This window comes from Anomaloglossus baeobatrachus, chromosome 9 (assembly GCF_048569485.1).
Source record: "Anomaloglossus baeobatrachus isolate aAnoBae1 chromosome 9, aAnoBae1.hap1, whole genome shotgun sequence".
NCBI classification, from domain to species: domain Eukaryota; kingdom Metazoa; phylum Chordata; class Amphibia; order Anura; family Aromobatidae; genus Anomaloglossus; species Anomaloglossus baeobatrachus.
This window is the reverse complement of record NC_134361.1, coordinates 2,709,252-2,733,872: the sequence shown is the minus strand read 5'-3', so window position 1 is coordinate 2,733,872 and position 24,621 is coordinate 2,709,252. Positions and strand designations below refer to the sequence as shown.

General features: G+C 51.4%; 1 protein-coding gene across 6 annotated transcripts in view; it reads right to left on the bottom strand.

Annotated features, from left to right (window-relative positions):
• The window catches only part of DIAPH2 (diaphanous related formin 2), a 1,791,241-nt gene that overhangs the window by 1,257,994 nt on the left and 508,626 nt on the right, over positions 1 to 24,621 (bottom strand). For all 6 annotated transcript variants that reach the window (XR_012725273.1, XR_012725274.1, XM_075323052.1 and 3 more), the window contains one exon: positions 10,494 to 10,817. Coding sequence is in view for 4 of the 6 variants with exons in the window: in XM_075323052.1 (XP_075179167.1) it covers positions 10,494 to 10,817 (324 nt within the window). In the remaining 2 variants the exon portion in view is untranslated. The remainder of the gene's footprint in view (positions 1 to 10,493; positions 10,818 to 24,621) is intronic.

Sequence of the window (24,621 nt, the reverse complement as noted above, 5' to 3'; positions counted from 1 at the left end):
CGTCACTGCGCAAGCACAGGGGAAGACTGATGATGCATGCATAGAATGGCGCCGGCCGCTCTATGCAATATCTAAGCAGTGTGCGGTGACGGGAGCGCGGTGACGGGAGCGCAGTGAAGCTACCACTGACACCAGGCAGGGGGGCCCGGTGTCAGCGCCGGTGACCAGGTCATATAGCGGCCGCCGCGCCGCGTGGTCTGCAGCAGAACAGCGCAGCTCCTCTCTCACAGAAAGGAGCTGGCTGTTAATCTGCCGCGGGCCCCTAACCTCCCGGGCCCGGTCACAATCGCGACCGCTGCGACCGTGGTAGTTACGCCCCTGTATCCCAGATTCCTAATGATGACATTGAAGAGTGCGGTAAATCCACACAATGTGCAGGAATACCATGAAATCACTGGAACGTCGCAGCGTGAAAACGGCTGACACAGCGGAAAGTCAGGCTGCTTGAGAGACTATCTGGATGTCAGGATCAAGGGTATTGATGTGCGGAGCCGTTCATCTTGTCTGCTGACAGAGAAATGAGTAATGTTGTGTTTGGTAAAAGCACTGGCACCAGGCACAATAAAAACAACGCGAGGAAGGATAGAAAGCCGCCACGTGGAGGGCACACTACGAGAAGGGATAGAAAGCCACCACGTGGAGGGCACACCGCGAGGAGGGATAGAAAGCTGCCACGTGGAGGGCACACCGCGAGGAGGGATAGAAAGCCGCCACGTGGAGGGCACACTGCGAGGAGGGATAGAAAGCCACCACGTGGAGGGCACACCGCGAGAAGGGATAGAAAGCTGCCACGTGGAGGGCACACCACGAGGAGGGATAGAAAGCTGCCACGTGGAGGGCACACTGCGAGGAGGGATAGAAAGCCGCCACGTGGAGGGCCCACCGCAAAGAGGGATAGAAAGCCGCCATGTGGAGGGCACACAGTGAAGAGGGATAGAAAGCCACCATGTGGAAGGCACACCACGAGGAGGGATAGAAAGCTGCCACGTGGAGGGCACACTGCGAGGAGGGATAGAAAGCCGCCACGTGGAAGGCACACTGCGAGGAGGTATAGAAAGCCACCATGTAGAGGGCACACCGCGAGCAGGTATAGAAAGCTGCCACGTGGAGGGCACCCCACAAGGAGGGACAGAAAGCTTCCAAGTGGAAGGCACAGTGCCAGGAGGGATGGAAAGCTGCCATCTAAAGGGCACACCGCGAGAAGGTATAGAAAGCCGCCACGTGGAGGGCACACCGCAAGGAGGGATAGAAAGCTGCCACGTGGAGGGCACACCGTGAGGAGGGATAGAAGCTGTCACGTGGAAAGGGTAATACACAGAGAAATGAAGATAGGATCATTCAACGAGCGCAGACCTAAGTCTCCAAAGAGCTGAGCAACACGATCATTCAGCGAGTGCAGACCTATGTCTCCAAAGAGCTGAGCAACACGATCATTCAGCGAGCGCAGACCTAAGTCTCCAAAGAGCTGAGCAACACGATCATTCAGCGAGTGCAGACCTAAGTCTCCAAACAGCTGAGCAACAGGATCATTCAGCGAGCGCAGACCTATGTCTCCAAAGAGCTGAGCAACACGATCATTCAGCGAGCGCAGACCTAAGTCTCCAAAGAGCTGAGCAACACGATCATTCAGCGAGCGCAGACCTATGTCTCCAAAGAGCTGAGCAACACGATCATTCAGCGAGCGCAGACCTAAGTCTCCAAAGAGCTGAGCAACACGATCATTCAGCGAGTGCAGACCTAAGTCTCCAAACAGCTGAGCAACAGGATCATTCAGCGAGCGCAGACCTAACTCTCCAAACAGCTGAGCAACAGGATCATTCAGCGAGTGCAGACCTAAGTCTCCAAACAGCTGAGCAACACGATCATTCAGCGAGCGCAGACCTAAGTCTCCAAAGAGCTGAGCAACACGATCATTCAGCGAGTGCAGACCTAAGTCTCCAAACAGCTGAGCAACAGGATCATTCAGCGAGCGCAGACCTAAAGCCTGCTTTACATGTTGCAATTTCGCATACGATATCGTATGCGATTTGCAACGCCCCCATCGTATGTGTGGCACGTTCAATTTGTTGAACGTGCAGCACACACGATTAACCCCCGTCACACGTACTTACCTTCAATACGACCTCGATGTTGTCGGCGAACGTCCACTTCCTGGAGTGGCAGGGACGTTCAGCATCACATCGACATCACGCGGCAGCCGGCCAATAGATGCGGAGGGGCGGAGCTGAGCGGGACGTAAACATCCCGCCTACCTCCTTCCTTCCGCATTGTGGGCCGGGAGCTGCAGGACGCTGGTAAGATCTGTTCATCGTTCCCGGGGTGTCACACACTGCAATGTGCCTTGCCCCGGGTACGATGAACAATCTGACGTGCAATTCTAGAGAAAGGTACAATGTATATGCGATGAACGTTTTACCGTTTAATCGCAATCGCACGTACCTGTCACACACTGCAATGTACCTTACAATGCCGGATGTGCGCCACTTACGACGTGACCCCGCCGATACATCGTAAGATACATTGCAGCGTGTAAAGCGGGCTTAAGTCTCCAAACAGCTGAGGAACAGGATCATTCAGAGAGCGCAGACCTAAGTCTCCAAACAGCTGAGGAACAGGATCATTCAGAGAGCGCAGACCTAAGTCTCCAAACAGCTGAGGAACAGGATCATTCAGAGAGCGCAGACCTAAGTCTCCAAAGAGCTGAGCAAAGATTTTTATTTTTGCGAACTACAGTAGAAGGAATCCCACAATCTCAGCGTTACAGGACAGAACAAGTCTGCACAAAGTACAGCAGCAATCCAGCCCATACAGGCGGTGACGAACCAGACCCCAAATCTCCAGTAGAATGCCATGACTCCATCCTCTCTGATGTAGGGAGTGCCTGGCTACATGACTCCTCTGTTGGCTACTTACTTTCCATTGCCCAGAGAGCAGATTACTGCATAGGATGAGTGAGGGGTCCCTACAAGCCCAAGCGCTGCCCCATCATACATAGAGCATCCTGATTGCTGCCCCATCATACATAGAGCGTCCCGAGTGCTGCCCCATCATACACAGAGCATCCCGAGTGCTGCCCCATACACAGAGCGTCCCGAGTGCTGCCCCATCATACATAGAGCGTCCCGAGTGCTGCCCCATCATACATAGAGCGTCCCGAGTGCTGCCCCATCATACATAGATCATACAGAGTGCTGCCCCATCATACATAGATCATACAGAGTGCTGCCCCATCATACATACAGTGTCCTGATTGCTGCCCCATCATACATAGATCATCCCGAGCGCTGCCCCACCATACATAGTGCATCACGAGTGCTGCCCCATCATACATAGTGACCAGAGTGATGCCCCATCATACATAGAGCGTCCCGAGCGCTGCCCCATCATACATAGAGCATCCCGAGCGCTGCCCCATCATAGACTGTCCTGATTGCTGCCCCATCATACACAGAGCGTCCCGAGTGCTGCCCCATCATACATAGAGTGTCCCGAGCACTGCCCCATCATACATAGAGTGTCCCGAGCACTGCCCCATCATACATAGAGCGTCCTGATTGCTGCCCGATCATACATAGAGCGTCCCGAGTGCTGCCCCATCATACACAGAGCATCCCGAGTGCTGCCCCATCATACACAGAGCGTCCCGAGTGCTGCCCCATCATACACAGAGCGTCCCGAGTGCTGCCCCATCATACATAGAGCGTCCCGAGTGCTGCCCCATCATACATAGAGCGTCCCGAGTGCTGCCCCATCATACATAGATCATACAGAGTGCTGCCCCATCATACATACAGTGTCCTGATTGCTGCCCCATCATACATAGATCATCCCGAGCGCTGCCCCACCATACATAGTGCATCCCGAGTGCTGCCCCATCATACATAGTGACCAGAGTGAAGCCCCATCATACATAGAGCGTCCCGAGCGCTGCCCCATCATACATAGAGCATCCCGAGCGCTGCCCCATCATAGACTGTCCTGATTGCTGCCCCATCATACACAGAGCGTCCCGAGTGCTGCCCCATCATACACAGAGCATCCCGAGTGCTGCCCCATCATACACAGAGCGTCCCGAGTGCTGCCCCATCATACACAGAGCGTCCCGAGTGCTGCCCCATCATACATAGAGCGTCCCGAGCACTGACCCATCATACATAGAGTGTCCCGAGCACTGCCCCATCATACACAGAGCATCCCGAGTGCTGCCCCATCATACATAGAGCGTCCCGAGTGCTGCCCCATCATACACAGAGCATCCCGAGTGCTGCCCCATCATACATAGAGCGTCCTGAGCACTGCCCGATCATACACAGAGCGTCCCGAGTGCTGCCCCATCATACATAGAGCGTCCCGAGTGCTGCCCCATCATACATAGAGCGTCCTGAGTGCTGCCCCATCATACACAGAGCGTCCCGAGTGCTGCCCCATCATACATAGAGCATCCCAAGTGCTGCCCCATCATACATAGAGCATCCCGAGTGCTGCCCCATCATACACAGAGCATCCCGAGTGCTGCCCCATCATACATAGAGCGTCCCGAGTGCTGCCCCATCATACACAGAGCGTCCCGAGTGCTGCCCTATCATACACAGAGCGTCCCAAGTGCTGCCCCATCATACACAGAGCGTCCCGAGTGCTGCCCCATCATACACAGAGCGTCCCGAGTGCTGCCCCATCATACACAGAGCGTCCCGAGTGCTGCCCCATCATACACAGAGCATTCCGAGTGCTGCCCCATCATACATAGAGCGTCCCGAGTGCTGCCCCATCATACACAGAGCGTCCCGAGTGCTGCCCCATCATACACAGAGCATCCCGAGTGCTGCCCCATCATACACAGAGCGTCCCGAGTGCTACCCCATCATACACAGAGCGTCCCGAGTGCTGCCCCATCATACATAGAGCATTGGTTTATCCGGGCTGCTCCATCATACATAGAGCATTGGTTTATCCGGGCTGCTGGGATATCTGCGGAAATTCCTCGGATATGTGATTGAGGAATAGGTGGCTCCTTTGAAGAGGGTTTAGGGAATGATCCTGGCGTCTCCGGTGATCAGACGACGCTGCCTTAGCTGAAGTCTTGCAGTCGGTTTCATCCCTTGGATGGTGACGTTACCGCTCGCTGACTGTCATCTTTTTTTGTCTTCAATGTGCCAGTGAGACACGCTGAGCTCCTCAGAATCGCTGGTAAAGCCCCTGGGACGTCTTGTTAACAATATATTAATAATTGTTTTGGCAGGTGACTCGGTGGATTCCCAAGCAGAACGTGGAAATGACAGAATTAGCCGAGACACGGGCGAGATCTTATTATTGATGGTAAGGAATCGCTCCAAGATAAAAGTAAAAATACATCTATATATTAAGAAAGCTGAAAGCTGCAGAAGATTTGGCTAATTCCCCGGGATTCATCCTCCTTCTGGAGTCAAGGTGCTCGTCTCACTCAACTAATTAAACTTCATGTGAAAGTTTCCAATCCTTAAGCCTCAGTTTCCTTTGAGTATTTCTCCCCTTCTATTTTTAAGACGGTATAAAAAGTAGAAAAAAGTCAAAGCAAAGATTTCTGACTGATGGAGGACCTGCTTCACCGGCCATGTCCATGTGTGGCTGCTGGACGGGAGCCCTGAGAAAAGCCTTTATAGGACCTGCTTCACCGGCCATGTCCATGTGTGGCTGCTGGACGGGAGCCCTGAGAAAAGCCTTTATAGGACCTGCTCCATCAGCCATGTCAGTGGTGTGTGGCTCCTGGACGGGAGCCCTGAGAAAAGCCTTTATAGGACCTGCTCCACCGGCCATGTCCATGTATGGCTGCTGGACGGGAGCCCTGAGAAAAGCCTTTATAGGACCTGCTCTACCAGCCATGTCCATGTGTGGCTGCTGGACGGGAGCCCTGAGAAAAGCCTTTATAGGACCTGCTCCACCAGCCATGTCCATGTGTGGCTACTGGACGGGAGCCCTGAGAAAAGCCTTTATAGGACCTGCTCCACCAGCCATGTCCATGTGTGGCTGCTGGACGGGAACCCTGAGAAAAGCCTTTATAGGACCTGCTCCACCAGCCATGTCCATGTGTGGCTGCTGGACGGGAACCCTGAGAAAAGCCTTTATAGGACCTGCTCCACCAGCCATGTCAGTGGTGTGTGGCTGCTGGACGGGAGCCCTGAGAAAAGCCTTTATGGGACCTGCTCCACTAGCCATGTCAGTGGTGTGTGGCTCCTGGACGGGAACCCTGAGAAAAGCCTTTATAGGACCTGCTCCACTAGCCTTGTCAGTGGTTAGTGGCTGCTGGACGGGAACCCTGAGAAAAGCCTTTATAGGACCTGCTTCACCGGCCATGTCCATGTGTGGCTGCTGGACGGGAACCCTGAGAAAAGCCTTTATAGGACCTGCTCCACCAGCCATGTCAGTGGTGTGTGGCTGATGGACGGGAGCCCTGAGAAAAGCCTTTATAGGACCTGCTCCACCCGCCATGTCAGCGGTGTATGGCTGCTGGACAGGAGCCCTGAGAAAAGCCTTTATAGGACCTGCTCCACCAGCCATGTCAGTGGTGTGTGACTGCTGGACGGGAGCCCTGAGAAAAGCCTTTATAGGACCTGCTCCACCAGCCATGTCCATGTGTGGCTGCTGGACGGGAGCCCTGAGAAAAGCCTTTATAGGACCTGCTCCACCAGCCATGTCAGTGGTGTGTGACTGCTGGACGGGAGCCCTGAGAAAAGCCTTTATAGGACCTGCTCCACCAGCCATGTCAGTGGTGTGTGACTGCTGGACGGGAGCCCTGAGAAAAGCCTTTATAGGACCTGCTCCACCAGCCATGTCAGTGGTGTGTGACTGCTGGACAGGAGCCCTGAGAAAAGCCTTTATAGGACCTGCTCCACCAGCCATGTCCATGTGTGGCTGCTGGACGGGAGCCCTGAGAAAAGCCTTTATAGGACCTGCTCCACCAGCCATGTCAGTGGTGTGTGGCTGATGGACGGGAGCCCTGAGAAAAGCCTTTATAGGACCTGCTCCAGCCGCCATGTCAGTGGTGTATGGCTGCTGGACAGGAGCCCTGAGAACCACCTTTATAGGACCTGCTCCATCAGCCATGTCCATGGTGTGTGGCTGCTGGATGGGAGCCCTGAGAAAAGCCTTTATAGGACCTGCTCCATCAGCCATGTCCATGGTGTGTGGCTCCTGGACGGGAGCCCTGAGAAAAGCCTTTATAGGACCTGCTTCATCGGACATGTCAGTGGTGTGTGGCTGCTGGACGGGAGCCCTGAGAACCACCTTTATAGGACCTGCTTCATCGGACATGTCAGTGGTGTGTGGCTGCTGGACGGGAGCCCTGAGAAAAGCCTTTATAGGAGCTGCTCCACCAGCCATGTCAGCGGTGTGTGGCTCCTGGACGGGAGCCCTGAGAAAAGCCTTTATAGGACCTGCTCCACCGGCCATGTCCATGGTGTGTGGCTCCTGGACGGGAGCCCTGAGAAAAGCCTTTATAGGAGCTGCTCCACCAGCCATGTCAGTGGTGTGTGGCTGATGGACGGGAGCCCTGAGAATCACCTTTATAGGACCTGCTCCACCGGACATGTCAGTGGTGTGTGGCTGATGGACGGGAGCCCTGAGAACCACCTTTATAGGACCTGCTCCATCGGACATGTCAGTGGTGTGTGGCTGCTGGACGGGAGCCCTGAGAACCACCTTTATAGGAGCTGCTCCACCAGCCATGTCAGTGGTGTGTGGCTGCTGGACGGGAGCCCTGAGAAAAGCCTTTATAGGACCTGCTCCATCAGCCATGTCAGTGGTGTGTGGCTGCTGGACGGGAGCCCTGAGAAAAGCCTTTATAGGACCTGCTCCATCAGCCATGTCAGTGGTGTGTGGCTGCTGGACGGGAGCCCTGAGAATCACCTTTATAGGACCTGCTCCATCGGACATGTCAGTGGTGTGTGGCTGCTGGACGGGAGCCCTGAGAACCACCTTTATAGGACCTGCTCCATCGGACATGTCAGTGGTGTGTGGCTGCTGGACGGGAGCCCTGAGAAAAGCCTTTATAGGACCTGCTCCACCGGCCATGTCCATGGTGTGTGGCTCCTGGACGGGAGCCCTGAGAAAAGCCTTTATAGGACCTGCTCCACCAGCCATGTCCATGGTGTGTGGCTGCTGGACGGGAGCCCTGAGAACCACCTTTATAGGAGCTGCTCCACCAGCCATGTCAGTGGTGTGTGGCTGTTGGACGGAAGCCCTGAGAACCACCTTTATAGGAGCTGCTCCACCGGCCATGTCCGTGGTGTGTGGCTGTTGGACGGAAGCCCTGAGAACCACTTTTATATTAGCGGCTCTTCTGGTCATTATCTGGTCTGGGACAACATCTGCGCCATACCAATGATGACCCCATGCCAGGCCAGCACCGCAACACAAGGAGCAGGGGTCACCAGGAGGAAGCAGACATTTTCATAGCTCCTGTCTGGTGGCCACAGATCACTGATGTGGCCGATGCACTCAGGTCTACGAGGTGTGATTGATGGGACAATCTGGAAATCCCAATATAAAACTCTATTTAATCAGTCCATACCTGGGGTAGACACATATGAGGCCATCACTAAAGCTCTCACAAAGATCATTGGCTGGATTTCTGAAGAAAGTCACCTAGCTGTGCAATAATTCAGGACTAGAGATTGTTGCATCCACATTAAAGGGGGTTGATCGCTGTAGAAATAAGTTACACAAGCTTAAAAAAAGCCTTCGTGGCCAATTCATCAAAACTGACGTTCTGCGCAGTATGCCAGGGATGATGAGGGGGCGCTGGAGCAAGACGTGCCAAGATCTGCCTCTTACTGGTTTGGCGCCTCTTCCAGCTGTCGTGCACCGTGTCAGCAATGTACTCCAGCTGTGGCGCGAGCAGACGGCCGTAGAGTCTCTCACCCATGAGAATCGGGGGGATTATGAAAAGGACACTCTGCTCATTACCGATCAGAGTGTCAGCACAGCGTGATACGATTCTCTTGGATGAGGAGAAGGTGGAGAACAAAATGTCTCCATCTTCTCCATTGTGTCAGTCCATGGAAATCGCACTGCATTGTCATCCGAGGTTTCGCACACTCACAGTGACTTGAATGGCCAGGTGCTTTCAGAATATTGGACAATACTCGGACAAGCAGAGACTTTATCCTCGGACCGATACTGTCTGACGGAAACATGTGCCCGGGCCTGTAGACTCACAACGGTCTGAGATGTGAGCGGATAAATGCGGCCGTCTGCACCCGCGCCTAGAGCGTAAATTCTGATGAATTTGTCAGTCAACACCTTCTCTGCTTACTTTTCTGCCAAAGCCGGTATAAAGGCACCGAACGTCACAAACGCTTGCACAAGTGTAAGAGTTTTAGGATTCACCCCCTTTATGCTCCAGATTTCCCTATTTACAAGATAGCAGTTTGCCATGAGGAAAGGGGTCAGCTCACCAGCAGAGAAGGTGTCCGCTACAGTTTGCCATGGGTGAATGAGAACGCGGTGGCCTTGTGTACGGCGCTCGTCCGGCTCTCGGGGGGTCGGTCTGTATCCAGCCCAGGCAATGCACATCAGCAGCAGCACAATTCTCTCTGCTGGTTTGTTACATTGTATCAGTCTGGTGAACGGACTGCTCGGCTCGCAGAGCATTGTCTGGATACAAGGATCTGTTCATTTCCTCCCGCACTATGCTCCCTGATGTGAGTGGTCACGTGGGTGCCATGTACGGCCCAGCCCTGGTGACCATGGTTGATGTAATGGAGACACTTTATGGATACAGGCTATAGATGGTCTACTAGAGTCAAAGGCCGTGTCAGGGTCAGGGTCCTGACAAAGAAAGTTCACGAGTCGCCTTCACTTCTATGCAACCTTCCAGGTCCTGAGCTCTGGACGTTCTCACCCCCAACTTCCCTCTACCCTCGACTTCCCTCTACCCTCCTACCCCCGACCTCCCTCTACCCTCCTACTCCTGATCTCCCTCCTACCACCGTCCTCCTTCCTCCCCTGCCATCCCTCTACCCTCCTACCCCTGACCTCCCTCTACCCTCCTACCCCCGACCTCCCTCTACCCTCGACCTTCCTCTACTCTCCTACCCTCGACCTCCCTCTACCCTCCTACCCCCGCCCTCCCTCTACCCTCCTATCCACGACCTCCCTCTACCCTCCTACCCCGACCTCCCTCTACCCTCCTACCCCTGAACTCCCTCTACCCTCCTACCCCCGACCTCCCTCTACCCTCCTACCCCTGACCTCCCTCTACCCTTCTACCCTCCTACCTTCAACCTCCCTCTACCCTCCTACCCTCAACCTCCCACTACCCTCCTACCCTCGACCTCTCTCTACCCTCCTACCCTCGACCTCCTTCTACCCTCCTACCCCCAACCTCCCTCTACCCTCCTACCCCCGATCTCCCTCTACCCTCCCACCCCAACCTCCCTCTACCCTCCTACCCCTGTCCTCCCTCTACACCCAACATTGGATCTGCTGCTAGACTGCATAATAATAAGACATCTTACCTTTGACCAATTGATTCTTTTCATCGCAGTTTCTGGTTTGTATTCCTTCTTTGGTTTCATCCCAAAAGGCAAAACTACAGCAGGCGGAGCCATTGGTCCTGAAAAACGTATACCTCCAAAAGGTGGTGGTGGTGGAGGGCCTCCGAAGAGAGGAGGAGGAGGGGCTCCTGGAAATGGTGGAGGTGGAGGCGGAGCACCAGGAAGAGGCGGTGGTGGTGGAGGACCAGGAACCATTCCACCAGAAAATGGAGGAGGGGGAGGAGGAGGAGGTGGAGGTCCACATGCTGCTGGAGGTGGCGGAGGTCCTCCTGGAGCTTGAATCCCCTGAAAATCAATGTAAACATAAAACAATGTGAAAAAGGTGAAATTCATCATGGACGTACAGGTAACAGAAACATTTTACAACTACAAGTGAAAGGACTTTCTGGTCCTCAGCATCAATCTAGAGGAAAACGGACGAGGCTCAGCCCAAAAACAACACTGATAAATGGAAGTGCGGTGATGCGGGGGTCCCTCACACAGCAGCGAGCCCCCGTTACTCATTGCTTCTAGCATCTCTAGACGGGATCTGGGGTTGGAGGAGTTTTGGGGTCCGGTCACAGTTTCTTTTGGTTCTTGTCTCTTTACTTTGGGCCATTGTTTTTTTTTTTAACTGCTTGTGAGGTGGAAAGTGAAGTCGTAGTCGGTTCCATGTACACAACGGTCCGGGTTTCTTGTCTCGATACGGGGAGCGTCGACCGCTGGGATCCGCCCCATCGGGGGAGCCTCTGCTTACAAACATGGACTCCGAACTTATCAGAAAACATCAGAAATGTGCAAAGATTGTCCCAAATCCCTGCTCCTTGTGTGATTATTCCAGGGAGGGCCTCTCATTAAAGGGGCTTTGCTCTACCCCACAAACAAAACTTAAAGGGGCGCTCCCACCTTGTAAAGTGCATTTCTCTGATTTGCCACCACTTCATGTTCTGTAGGGGTGCGGCACTGATGATGGGGAGTGAAGGGGCTGAGTCAGCGCTCCGGCCCCCGCCCTGCTGACTTCCCCATGGAGCGTATCTGTGCGGACCCCCATGTAAGACTGAGAAGAGGATGAAGCATGGACTCAGCACGGCAGCCCCTTCATTGTGGGATCGCTGAGGGGCCCTATCATAAAATGCTGGCGATTCCTAGAAATATGAAGTCAGTTCATGAAGATAAGCCTCCATTCACTGCACAAGACATTGTCTGTCCTCTGCTTGCTGTCAGGGAATAGAAGCTCTCACCGGCCGCCCCCAGTCCTTGGCACAGTCACAGGTGACAATGTATCAATCATTTTGATGGCACAATGTAACCGGGGAGGTGGACACCTGAGAAGATGGGCAGGACATCCCCAACGGATCTCACACTTTCCCACTTTCCTATAAATGACAACGCTCCTCGTTGCAGACTCTTTTCTTGCAAATTATGTTTCAGATTATAAAATGGCGTCCTCCCGTATCCAGGCAACAGGAACGCTGCAACGTCTGCTAAAAATGCTCAGAAATGTCTGAATCCAACAAATCTGAACTGAGCTGAGGACGCAGATTGTACGCGAGTTACAGAAAGCACCATCAATCACCAGCAAATGGCGCATCATTGCCATCAACGCCTGGAGGAAAACCAAACCTGCAGAACGCAACGCAAGGAGGCGCCGCAGCAACTTCACAGGAGCCTGTGCCCAGAACAAGGGGAAACAGCGTGAGCCGAAATTATCACCCCAAAATCTCATCAAAAAAGGAATGAGGGCGAGAGGAATGAGGGCGAGAGGAATGAGGGCGAGAGGAATGAGGGCGAGAGGAATGAGGGCGAGAGGAATGAGGGCGAGAGGAATGAGGGCGAGAGGAATGAGGGCGAGAGGAATGAGGGCGAGAGGAATGAGAGCGAGAGGAATGAGGAGGAGAGGAATGACGAGGAGAGGAATGAGGAGGAGAGGAATGAGGGTGAGAGGAATGAGGGCGAGAGGAATAAGCAAGAGAGGAATGAGGGCGAGAGGAATGAGGGTGAGAGGAATGAGGAGGAGAGAAATGAGGAGGAGAGGAATGAGGGCGAGAGGAATGAGGGCGAGAGGAATGAGGGCGAGAGGAATGAGGGCGAGAGGAATGAGGGCGAGAGGAATGAGGGCGAGAGGAATAAGCAAGAGAGGAATGAGGGTGAGAGGAATGAGGAGGAGAGGAATGAGGGCGTGAGGAATGAGGGCGAGAGGAATGAGAGCGAGAGGAATGAGGAGGAGAGGAATGAGGAGGAGAGGAATGACGAGGAGAGGAATGAGGAGGAGGGGAATGAGGAGGAGGGGAATGAGGAGGAGAGGAATGAGAAGGAGAGGAATGAGGAGGAGAGGAATGAGGAGGAGAGGAATGAGGAGGAGAGGAATGAGGAGGAGAGGAATGAGGAGGAGAGGAATGAGGAGGAGAGGAATGAGGAGGAGAGGAATGAGGAGGAGAGGAGTGAGGGCGAGAGGAGTGAGGAGGAGAGGAATGAGGAGGAGAGGAATGAGGAGGAGAGGAATGAGGAGGAGAGGAATGAGGAGGAGAGGAATGAGGGCGAGAGGAATGAGAAGAAGGAGAGGAATGAGGACGAGAGGAATGAGGGCGAGAGGAATAAGCAAGAGAGGAATGAGGGCGAGAGGAATGAGGAGGAGAGGAATAAGGGCGAGAGGAATGAGGAGGAGAGGAATGAGGGCCAGAGGAATGAGGAGAGGAATGAGGAGGAGAGGAATGAGGGCCAGAGGAATGAGGAGGAGAGGAATGAGGAGGAGAGGAATGAGGGCGAGAGAAATGAGGCGAGGAATGAGGAGAGGAATGAGGGCGAGAGAAATAAGCAAGAGAGGAATGAGGGCGAGAGGAATGAGGAGGAGAGGAATAAGGGCGAGAGGAATGAGGAGGAGAGGAATGAGGGCGAGAGGAATGAGGAGAGGAATGAGGAGGAGAGGAATGAGGGTGTCATGATTGACTCCTGGCTCAGCTGGAGCTGAGCCTTTTTTTTAGTTTCACTTCTGATGAAAGTCACGTTAGGGGTTAATCTTTCCTGCCTCGCTCTGGAGGTCAGACTGCTTTATTAGGGCACTGTTTCTCTGGGACTTCGCCAGTGATATTTCTGGCTCTGCTGTGTTCTGCTCTTGAGTGACCTGTTGTCTGCCCTGCCCCCTCCTGACCTCCGTGTTCACCTGACCTGTTAACCTTCTCTGTTGTCTGTTTCCATCAGTGTCTCTCCCGCTGTCTCCCTGTTCGTTCCTTTTCTGTTTACCTTTATTCTGTCTTGTCCTCCCACTCCCCCTCGCTTCTAGGCTCTGATTTCCCGGCTACTGACTATTTGCTTCCCTCTGACTATGTTTAGACTTTGCCCTTGTGTACTTACAAGACCTCATGTTGTGACACGGCTTTCTGACGATTCTACTGCCATCTGGTGAGCTTGACTAGTATTACCTCTGCTAGGGAATGCCCTGCTCATACGTTTCCTCCACTTTTACGCCCCCTAGTGGTTTACCAGCTAACTACCTTCTCAGATAGTTTCAGGAATCCTCTCAGTCCCACATTACTGCGCTGTACTGCTATTGTACTTCTTAGAGTACAGTGTGACAGAGGGCGAGAGGAATGAGGAGGAGAACAATAAGGGCGAGAGGAATAAGGGCGAGAGGAATGAGGAGGAGAGGAATGAGGGCAAGAGAAATGAGGAGAGGAATGAGGAGGAAAGGAATGAGGAGGAGAGGAATGAGGGCGAGGGGAATGAGGGTGAGAGGAATGAGGAAGAGAGAAATGAGGGCATGAGGAATGAGGGCGAGAGGAATGAGGGCGAGAGGAATGAGAGCGAGAGGAATGAGGAGGAGAGGAATGAGGAGGAGAGGAATAAGGGCGAGAGGAATAAGGGCGAGAGGAATGAGGGCGAGAGGAATGAGGGTGAGAGGAATGAGGGTGAGAGGAATGAAGAGAGGAATGAGGGCGAGAGGAATGAAGGCAAGAGGAATGAGAAGGAGAGGAATAAGCAAGAGAGGAATAAGCAAGAGAGGAATGAGGAAGAGAGGAATGAGGGCGAGAGGAATGAGGGCGAGAGGAATGAGGAGAGGAATGAGGAGGAGAGGAATGAGGGTGTCATGATTGACTCCTGGCTCAGCTGGAGCTGAGCCTTTTTTTTAGTTTCACTTCTGATGAAAGTCACGTTAGGGGTTAATCCTTTCTGCCTCGTTCTGGAGGTCAGGCTGCTTTATTAGGGCACTGTTTCTCTGGGACTTCGCCAGTGATATTTCTGGCTCTGCTGTGTTCTGCTCTTGAGTGACCTGTTGTCTGCCCTGCCCCCTCCTGACCTCCGTGTTCACCTGACCTGTTAACCTTCTCTGTTGTCTGTTTCCATCAGTGTCTCTCCCGCTGTCTCCCTGTTCGTTCCTTATCTGTTTACCTTTATTCTGTCTTGTCCTCCCACTCCCCCTCGCTTCTAGGCTCTGATTTCCCGGCTACTGACTATTTGCTTCCCTCTGACTACATTTAGACTTTGCCCTTGTGTACTTACAAGACCTCATGTTGTGACACGGCTTTCTGACGATTCTACTGCCATCTGGTGAGCTTGACTAGTATTACCTCTGCTAGGGAATTCCCTGCTCATACGTTTCCTCCACTTTTACGCCCCCTAGTGGTTTACCAGCTAACTACCTTCTCAGATAGTTTCAGGAATCCTCTCAGTCCCACATTACTGCGCTGTACTGCTATTGTACATCTTAGAGTACAGTGTGACAGAGGGCGAGAGGAATGAGGAGGAGAACAATAAGGGCGAGAGGAATAAGGGCGAGAGGAATGAGGAGGAGAGGAATGAGGGCAAGAGAAATGAGGAGAGGAATGAGGAGGAAAAGAATGAGGAGGAGAGGAATGAGGGCGAGGGGAATGAGGGTGAGAGGAATGAGGAAGAGAGAAATGAGGGCGTGAGGAATGAGGGCGAGAGGAATGAGAGCGAGAGGAATGAGGAGGAGAGGAATGAGGAGGAGAGGAATAAGGGCGAGAGGAATAAGGGCGAGAGGAATGAGGGCGAGAGGAATGAAGAGAGGAATGAGGGCGAGAGGAATGAAGGCAAGAGGAATGAGAAGGAGAGGAATAAGCAAGAGAGGAATAAGCAAGAGAGGAATGAGGAGGAGAGGAATGAGGGCGAGAGAAATGAGAAGGAGAGGAATGAGGAGGAGAGGAATGAGGAGGAGAGGAATGAGGAAGAGAGGAATGAGGGCGAGAGGAATGAGGGCGAGAGGAATGAGGAGGAGAGGAATGAGGAGTAGAGGTATAAGGGCGAGAGGAATGAGGAGGAGAGGAATGAGGGCGAGAGAAATGAGGAGGAGAGGAATGAGGAGGAAAGGAATGAGGGTGAGAGGAATGAGGGTGAGAGGAATGAGGAGAGGAATGAGGGTGAGAGGAATGAAGGCAAGAGGAATGAGAAGGAGAGGAATAAGCAAGAGAGGAATGAGGAGGAGAGGAATGAGGAGGAGAGGAATGAGGGCGAGAGGAATGAGGGTGAGAGGAATGAGAAGGAGAGGAATGAGAAGGAGAGGAATGAGAAGGAGAGGAATAAGGAGGAGAGGAATGAGGAGGAGAGGAATGAGGAGGAGAGGAATGAGGGCGAGAGGACTGGGGGGGAAGAGGAATGAGGGGAAGAGGAATGAGGAGGAGAGGAATGAAGAGGAGAGGAATGAGGAGGAGAGGAATGAGGGCGAGAGGAATGGGGGGGAAGAGGAATGAGGGGAAGAGGAATGAGAAGGAGAGGAATAAGGAGAGGAATGAGGGGAAGCGGAATGAGGAGAGGAATGAGGGCGAGAGGAATCAGGGCGAGAGGAATGAGGGCGAGAGGAATGAGAAGGAGAGGAATAAGCAAGAGAGGAATGAGGAGGAGAGGAATGAGGAGGAGAGGAATGAGGGCGAGAGGAATGAGGGCGAGAGGAATGAGGGCGAGAGGAATGAGGGTGAGAGGAATGAGAAGGAGAGGAATAAAAAAGGAATGAGGGGAAGAGGAATGAGGAGGAGAGGAATGAGGAGGAGAGAAATGAGGGGAAGAGAAATGAGGAGGAGAGGAATGAGGGCAAGAGGAATGGGGGAAAGAGGAATGAGGGGGAGAAGAATGGGGGAGAAAAGAAATGAGGAGAGGAATGAGGAGTAGAGGAATGGGGGGCAAGAGGACTGAGGAGGGGAGGAATGAGGAGTAGAGGAATGGGGGGCAAGAGGACTGAGGAGGGAAGGAATGAGGAGGGGAGGAATGAGGAGGAGAGGAATGAGGAGAAGAGGAAACAGGGTGAGAGGAATGAGGAGAAGACGAAACAGGGTGAGAGGAATGAGGAGAAGAGGAAACAGGGTGAGAGGAATGAGGGCGAGATAAATGAGGATGAGAGGAATGAGGGCGAGAGGAATAGGGGGAAGAGGAATGAGGGCTAGAGGTATGAGGGTAAGGGGAAGGAGGGTGAGAGGAATGAGGGCAAGAGAATGGAGGGAAGAGGAATGGGGGAGAAGAATGAGGAGAATTGGGAAGGAGAGCAAGAGGAATGGGGGGGAAGATGAAAGAGGATAAGGGGGAGGAGGGTGAGAAGAATGAGGGTGGGAGGAATGAGAGTGGGAGAAATGAGGGGAAGGGGGCAGGAGGACGAGAGTGAATGAGGGCAAGAGGGAAGGCGGGCGAAAGGAATGAGGAGTGAGGAATGAGGGTGAAAGGAATGAGAGGAAGGCGGAAGGAGAGGGACTGAGGGTACAGGAATGATGGGGAGATGGATGAGTGGGAGGTGAATGAGGACAAGAGTGATGAAGGCGGGAGGGATGAGAGCAGGAGAATGAGGGCAAAAGGAATGAGTAGGGATGAATGAGGGTGAGAGGAATGAGGTCAGGAGGAATGAGGGGGAAGAGGAATGAGGGAGAGAGGAATGAGAGCGGGAGGAATGAGGAAGAGAGGAATGAGGAGGAGAGGAATGAGAGTGAGAGGAATAAGGGTGAGAGGAATAAGGAGGAGAGGAATGAGGGCAAGAGGAATGAGGGGGAGAGGAATGAGGTCAGGAGGAATGAGGGGAAGAGGAATGAGGGGAAGAGGAATGACGGGGAGAGAAATGAGGAGGAGAGGAATGAGGAGGAGAGGAATGAGGAGGAGAGGAATGAGGAGGAGAGGAATGAGGGGGAGAGGAATGAGGTCAGGAGGAATGAGGGGAAGAGGAATGAGGGGAAGAGGAATGAGGGGGAGAGGAATGAAGGGGAGAGGAATGAGGAGGAGAGGAATGAGGAGGAGAGGAATGAGGAGGAGAGAAATGAGGAGGAGAGGAATGAGGGGGAGAGGAATGAGGGGGAGAGGAATGAGGGGGAGAGGAATGAGGTCAGGAGGAATGAGGGGAAGAGGAATGAGGGGAAGAGGAATGAGGGGGAGAGGAATGAAGGGGAGAGGAATGAGGAGGAGAGGAATGAGGAGGAGAGGAATGAGGAGGAGAGGAATGAGGAGGAGAGAAATGAGGAGGAGAGGAATGAGGGGGAGAGGAATGAGGTCAGGAGGAATGAGGGGAAGAGGAATGAGGGGTAGAGGAATGAGGGATAGAGCCTTGTAAGAAGAGGTTTAGGCCTCCAGGCTGAAGCACTTCGCACATTGTTTCATATGACGGCTACATAGGCCTCTCCAGGAACGCGGCTGAGTGAAGACCCTGCACATTCCACTTATTTGCGGCAGGGGGCAGAGTTCCGACCTGTACAGACCCCAGCATTGCTGTTACTAGGGGTCTGTTGCTGATCACAGACACAATGTCCAGGGATAGATGGCTGAAGCCATTGCTATGGGGCAAAGACTTTGTCTCTGCTTTATATCCCTGTGTGGCGCTGGGTGCGGGGATCTTTACCACAGACATGTGGATTATGTGAGGTGGAGAGAAATGGGGGAGCTGCTGTAATGTGACCCCACAAACACCCGGCCGGGGTCACAGCCGGGCATGGGATCCTCTGTGGGCATCTTACATTTCTTCATTTATCTTCTCTCCCATAAAACCAAACCGTCGTTTTTGGAAACGTCCCAGCTGGCCGGGGATCGTACGATAATCTCATCCGAAACAGGACGATCTGCTGCCCAGAACAATAGCCATCTGTGTACAGCGGTGGAGATCACTGAGCCTTCAAGGGGTTCACCAAACCCGCGGACTGTGGAAGTCGGTGACTAAGCCTGATGGCTCCTTATCTGCTGCTCCTCACAAGACACCAGAACCCCATGTGCGGAGGAGAAGGAGACCCTGCTCTGAGGAGAAACTGCGACTGCAGGGGGACTACTGCTCCCAGGAAGGCTTAGAGTGAGAATGACGGAACGCAAGAGAATTCTTCAGTGATAAGAACATGCATGGACACAGGACAATAGCTACAGTGGGGACAGATGAGTCTGGAGAAGAGGGACAGAGGAGTCTAGGAAAGGCCAGGGGAGTCTGGAGGAAGAGGAGAAAAGAGGGTGAAGGACAGACAAATCTAGAAAAGGACAGAGGAGTCTAGGAAAGGACAGGAGAGTCTGGAGAAGAACATAGAAATCTAGAAATTGTCTGGGGCGTCTGGAGGAAGAGGAGAAAAGAGCCTGGAAGAGGCTGAAGGAGAGACAAATTTAAAAAAGGACAGAGGAATGTACGAAAAATCAGGAGAGTTTAAAGAAGGACAGAGGAGTCTAGAGACAGAGAAAGGAGTCTAGACATTGACAAAGGAGTCTGGAGAAGGACAGAGGAGTTTGTAGAAGGACAAAGGAGTATGGCGACGGACAAAGGAGTTTGAAGAAGGACAGAGGAGTCTAGAGACGGTCAGGGGAATCTAGAAAAGGATCTGAATCAAGAGGAGAAAGAAGCCTGAAGAAGGATAGAGAAATCTAGAAAAGGACAGAGGAGTCTAGAAAAAGCCCGGGGAGTTTAGAGATGGACAGAGGAGTCTAGAGATGGACAGAGCAGCCTAGAGAAGGAGTCTGGAGTAGGAGAAGGAGAGGAAAGTCCGGACAGAGGAATCAGAGCTGTCTATCTGGCACTCGAGGAGTCAGGAGGAGGACAGAGAACAATCTAGATAAGGAGGAGACAGAGGTGTCTATCAGAGAGCACATCTGTGTATGGAGCAGGTGCGGGAGGTAGCAGTCAGGCTATTAGTCCTCCATCCGGCAGTGGCCTTTAGTGAGCCTGTCCTCTATTCTGGCATGTAGCAGAACTTGTTTTGCCGGTGAAGATGAGACATGAGAACGCTACTTATAATGAGAAGGCAGTAAGAATTGTATGTCTGCAGTCCCATGTAAAACCTCCTGAAAACCCTAAGTTTAAAACTTACTGTGGCAAACATCAAATTCACCACTGCTACATTACAAAGAAATCTGGAAGGAGGGAAATGCAATGTATATCTCAAGAGAAGCCCAATAAATTGGGCCAATTACCCTGAGTTTTCTCGTCTTCAGAAAATGACAGAATCCAATGAACTCAACACTAGAAATAAAAAGCTACTTAATATCTCCTATGTATGTATTATTTAATATCGAGTCCTGTGCGGCCGCTTCCGGGCCCAGAGATCAATACCGAAGAGCTGGTGATGAGATCTGCAGCTCAAAGCTCCACCGGAGCCCAGTGATTGCATTAAAAGAGGCGAGAGACGCTAATGACAGCAATAAAAACACTTTCTGAAATTCCTTGCAATTTTACCAAAGTTTGTTTACGTCAATGTGGTCAGCCGGATTTAGTGATGAGTGGCAGTAATGTTAAGCGGACATTGATCGTCAGCAGGGGTCAGAGAGGGGAGCAGTCTGTGGGAGGAGACGGCGGCTCCTAATGGACTTCTCTTGCCAAATCAGTGCAGCGTCTCAAGGAAGAGAAACACAAGAAGCCCCTCAGGTGGACGGTAACCTTTACTGCAGAAGGAGAAGGCGACCATCAAAGGACAAAAAGCACAAATCTTCTGTTCATGGGATTAACATTGAGACAAGGAAAAACGTGAAGTTCATGGGTCACAAGATGCAAGAAGGAAGGGAAAATTCAGAATGTCAGGAGCAAAGATCAGCGCTGCACGCGGAGAAGAAAGTCATTGTAGGGCAATTAGCAACCTGTAAGATACAGACAACAAATAGGCAGCGCTCCAAATACGCTAAAACTGGGGTCTCGATTGACCCAGAAATTGTGCAGTGCTTTGGATACCAAAAATACGACAAGTCTTCCTTAATCTGGTAAAACACAATCCTCAACATGGAAATTACAGCACCGAGAAGGAGAAGTGGTGGCGTTCTGGACGTCGCCAGATGGAGACACTATTGCTATGGAATTGGCAGAAAAATGGAAGCATTGAGATTCCTCCAGTCTGGAGTCTGAGCCTTGTGCAGAAATCCCGGCACCTCCAGCCTCGGCAGCGGTCACTGAGGTTATTAATGGGCCTGAAGAAGGTTCTGACCTGAATGTACATCATTGGGATCCACTGCCGCACCGGTGTAATCACCGACCAATGACGTCCCCGATGAGCTGAAATGGGGCATCATTGGTTCCACCAACAAATTAATGTAACGCGGAGCTGTTAGTGCACCGGAAATAAAGACAGGAGAGCACTGGCCACCAGACATGATGTCCTATCACCATAACGCTCAGACATGATGTCCTATCACCATAACGCTCAGACATGATGTCCTATCACCATAACGCTCAGACATGATGTCCTATCACCATAACACTCATACATGATGTCCTATCACCATAACGCTCAGACATGATGTCCTATCACCATAACGCTCAGACATGATGTCCTATCACCATAACACTCATACATGATGTCCTATCACCATAACGCTCAGACATGATGTCCTATCACCATAACGCTCAGACATGATGTCCTAACACTACAATGCTCAGACATGATGTCCTATCACCATAACGCTCAGACATGATGTCCTATCACCATAACGCTCAGACATGATGTCCTAACACCACAATGCTCAGACATGATGTCCTATCACCATAACACTCATACATGATGTCCTATCACCATAATGCTCAGACATGATGTCCTATCACCATAACACTCATACATGATGTCCTATCACCATAACGCTCAGACATGATGTCCTATCACCATAACGCTCAGACATGATGTCCTATCACCATAACGCTCAGACATGATGTCCTATCACTACAATGCTCAGACATGATGTCCTATCACCATAACGCTCAGACATGATGTCCTATCACCATAACGCTCAGACATGATGTCCTATCACCATAATGCTCAGACATGATGTCCTAACACCATAATGCTCAGACATGATGTCCTATCACCATAACGCTCAGACATGATGTCCTATCACCATAACGCTCAGACATGATGTCCTATCACCATAACGCTCAGACATGATGTCCTAACACCATAACGCTCAGACATGATGTCCTATCACCATAACGCTCAGACATGATGTCCTATCACCATAACGCTCAGACATGATGTCCTATCACCATAACGCTCAGACATGATGTCCTATCACCATAACGCTCAGACATGATGTCCTATCACCATAACGCTCAGACATGATGTCCTATCACTACAATGCTCAGACATGATGTCCTATCACCATAACGCTCAGACATGATGTCCTATCACCATAACGCTCAGACATGATGTCCTAACACCATAACGCTCAGACATGATGTCCTAACACCACAATGCTCAGACATGATGTCCTATCACCACAACGCTCAGACATGATGTCCTAACACCATAATGCTTAGACATGATGTCCTATCACCATAACGCTCAGACATGATGTCCTAACACCATAACGCTCAGACATGATGTCCTATCACCATAACGCTCAGACATGATGTCCTATCACCATAACGCTCAGACATGATGTCCTATCACCATAACGCTCAGACATGATGTCCTATCACCATAACGCTCAGACATGATGTCCTAACACCACAATGCTCAGACATGATGTCCTATCACTACAATGCTCAGACATGATGTCCTATCACCATAACGCTCAGACATGATGTCCTATCACCATAACGCTCAGACATGATGTCCTAACACCATAACGCTCAGACATGATGTCCTAACACCACAATGCTCAGACATGATGTCCTAACACCACAATGCTCAGACATGATGTCCTATCACCACAACGCTCAGACATGATGTCCTAACACCATAATGCTTAGACATGATGTCCTATCACCATAACGCTCAGACATGATGTCCTAACACCATAACGCTCAGACATGATGTCCTAACACCACAATGCTCAGACATGATGTCCTAACACCACAATGCTCAGACATGATGTCCTATCACCACAACGCTCAGACATGATGTCCTAACACCATAACGCTCAGACATGATGTCCTAACACCATAACGCTCAGACATGATGTCCTAACACCACAATGCTCAGACATGATGTCCTATCACCATAACGCTCAGACATGATGTCCTAACACCACAATGCTCAGACATGATGTCCTATCACCATAACGCTCAGACATGATGTCCTATCACCATAACGCTCAGACATGATGTCCTAACACCACAATGCTCAGACATGATGTCCTAACACCACAATGCTCAGACATGATGTCCTATCACCATAACGCTCAGACATGATGTCCTAACACCACAATGCTCAGACATGATGTCCTATCACCATAACGCTCAGACATGATGTCCTAACACCACAATGCTCAGACATGATGTCCTATCACCACAACGCTCAGACATGATGTCCTAACACCACAATGCTCAGACATGATGTCCTAACACCATAATGCTCAGACATAATGTCCTAACACCATAACGCTCAGACATGATGTCCTATCACTACAACGCTCAGACATGATGTCCTATCACCATAATGCTCAGACATGATGTCCTAACACCATAATGCTCAGACATGATGTCCTAACACCATAACGCTCAGACATGATGTCCTATCACTACAACGCTCAGACATGATGTCCTATCACCATAATGCTCAGACATGATGTCCTATCACCATAATGCTCAGAGATGATGTCCTAACACCATAACGCTCAGACATGATGTCCTAACACCACAATGCTCAGACATGATGTCCTAACACCACAATGCTCAGACATGATGTCCTATCACCATAACGCTCAGACATGATGTCCTATCACCACAATGCTCAGACATGATGTCCTATCACCATAACGCTCAGACATGATGTCCTAACACCATAACGCTCAGACATGATGTCCTATCATCATAATGCTCAGACATGATGTCCTATCACCATAACGCTCAGACATGATGTCCTATCACCACAATGCTCAGACATGATGTCCTATCACCATAACGCTCAGACATGATGTCCTATCACCATAATGCTCAGACATGATGTCCTATCACCATAATGCTCAGACATGATGTCCTAACACCATAATGTTCAGACATGATGTCCTAACACCATAACGCTCAGACATGATGTCCTAACACCACAATGCTCAGACATGATGTCCTAACACCACAATGCTCAGACATGATGTCCTATCACCATAACGCTCAGACATGATGTCCTATCACCACAATGCTCAGACATGATGTCCTAACACCATAATGCTTAGACATGATGTCCTAACACCATAACGCTCAGACATGATGTCCTATCACCACAATGCTCAGACATGATGTCCTATCACCATAACGCTCAGACATGATGTCCTAACACCATAATGCTTAGACATGATGTCCTAACACCATAACGCTCAGACATGATGTCCTATCACCACAATGCTCAGACATGATGTCCTAACACCATAACGCTCAGACATGATGTCCTATCACCATAATGCTCAGACATGATGTCCTATCACCATAACGCTCAGACATGATGTCCTAACACTACAATGCTCAGACATGATGTCCTAACACCATAACGCTCAGACATGATGTCCTAACACCACAATGCTCAGACATGATGTCCTAACACCATAACGCTCAGACATGATGTCCTAACACTACAATGCTCAGACATGATGTCCTAACACCATAACGCTCAGACATGATGTCCTAACACCATAATGCTCAGACATGATGTCCTATCACCATAATGCTCAGACATGATGTCCTAACACCACAATGCTCAGACATGATGTCTTATCACCAAAACAATCAGAAATGATGTCTTATCAC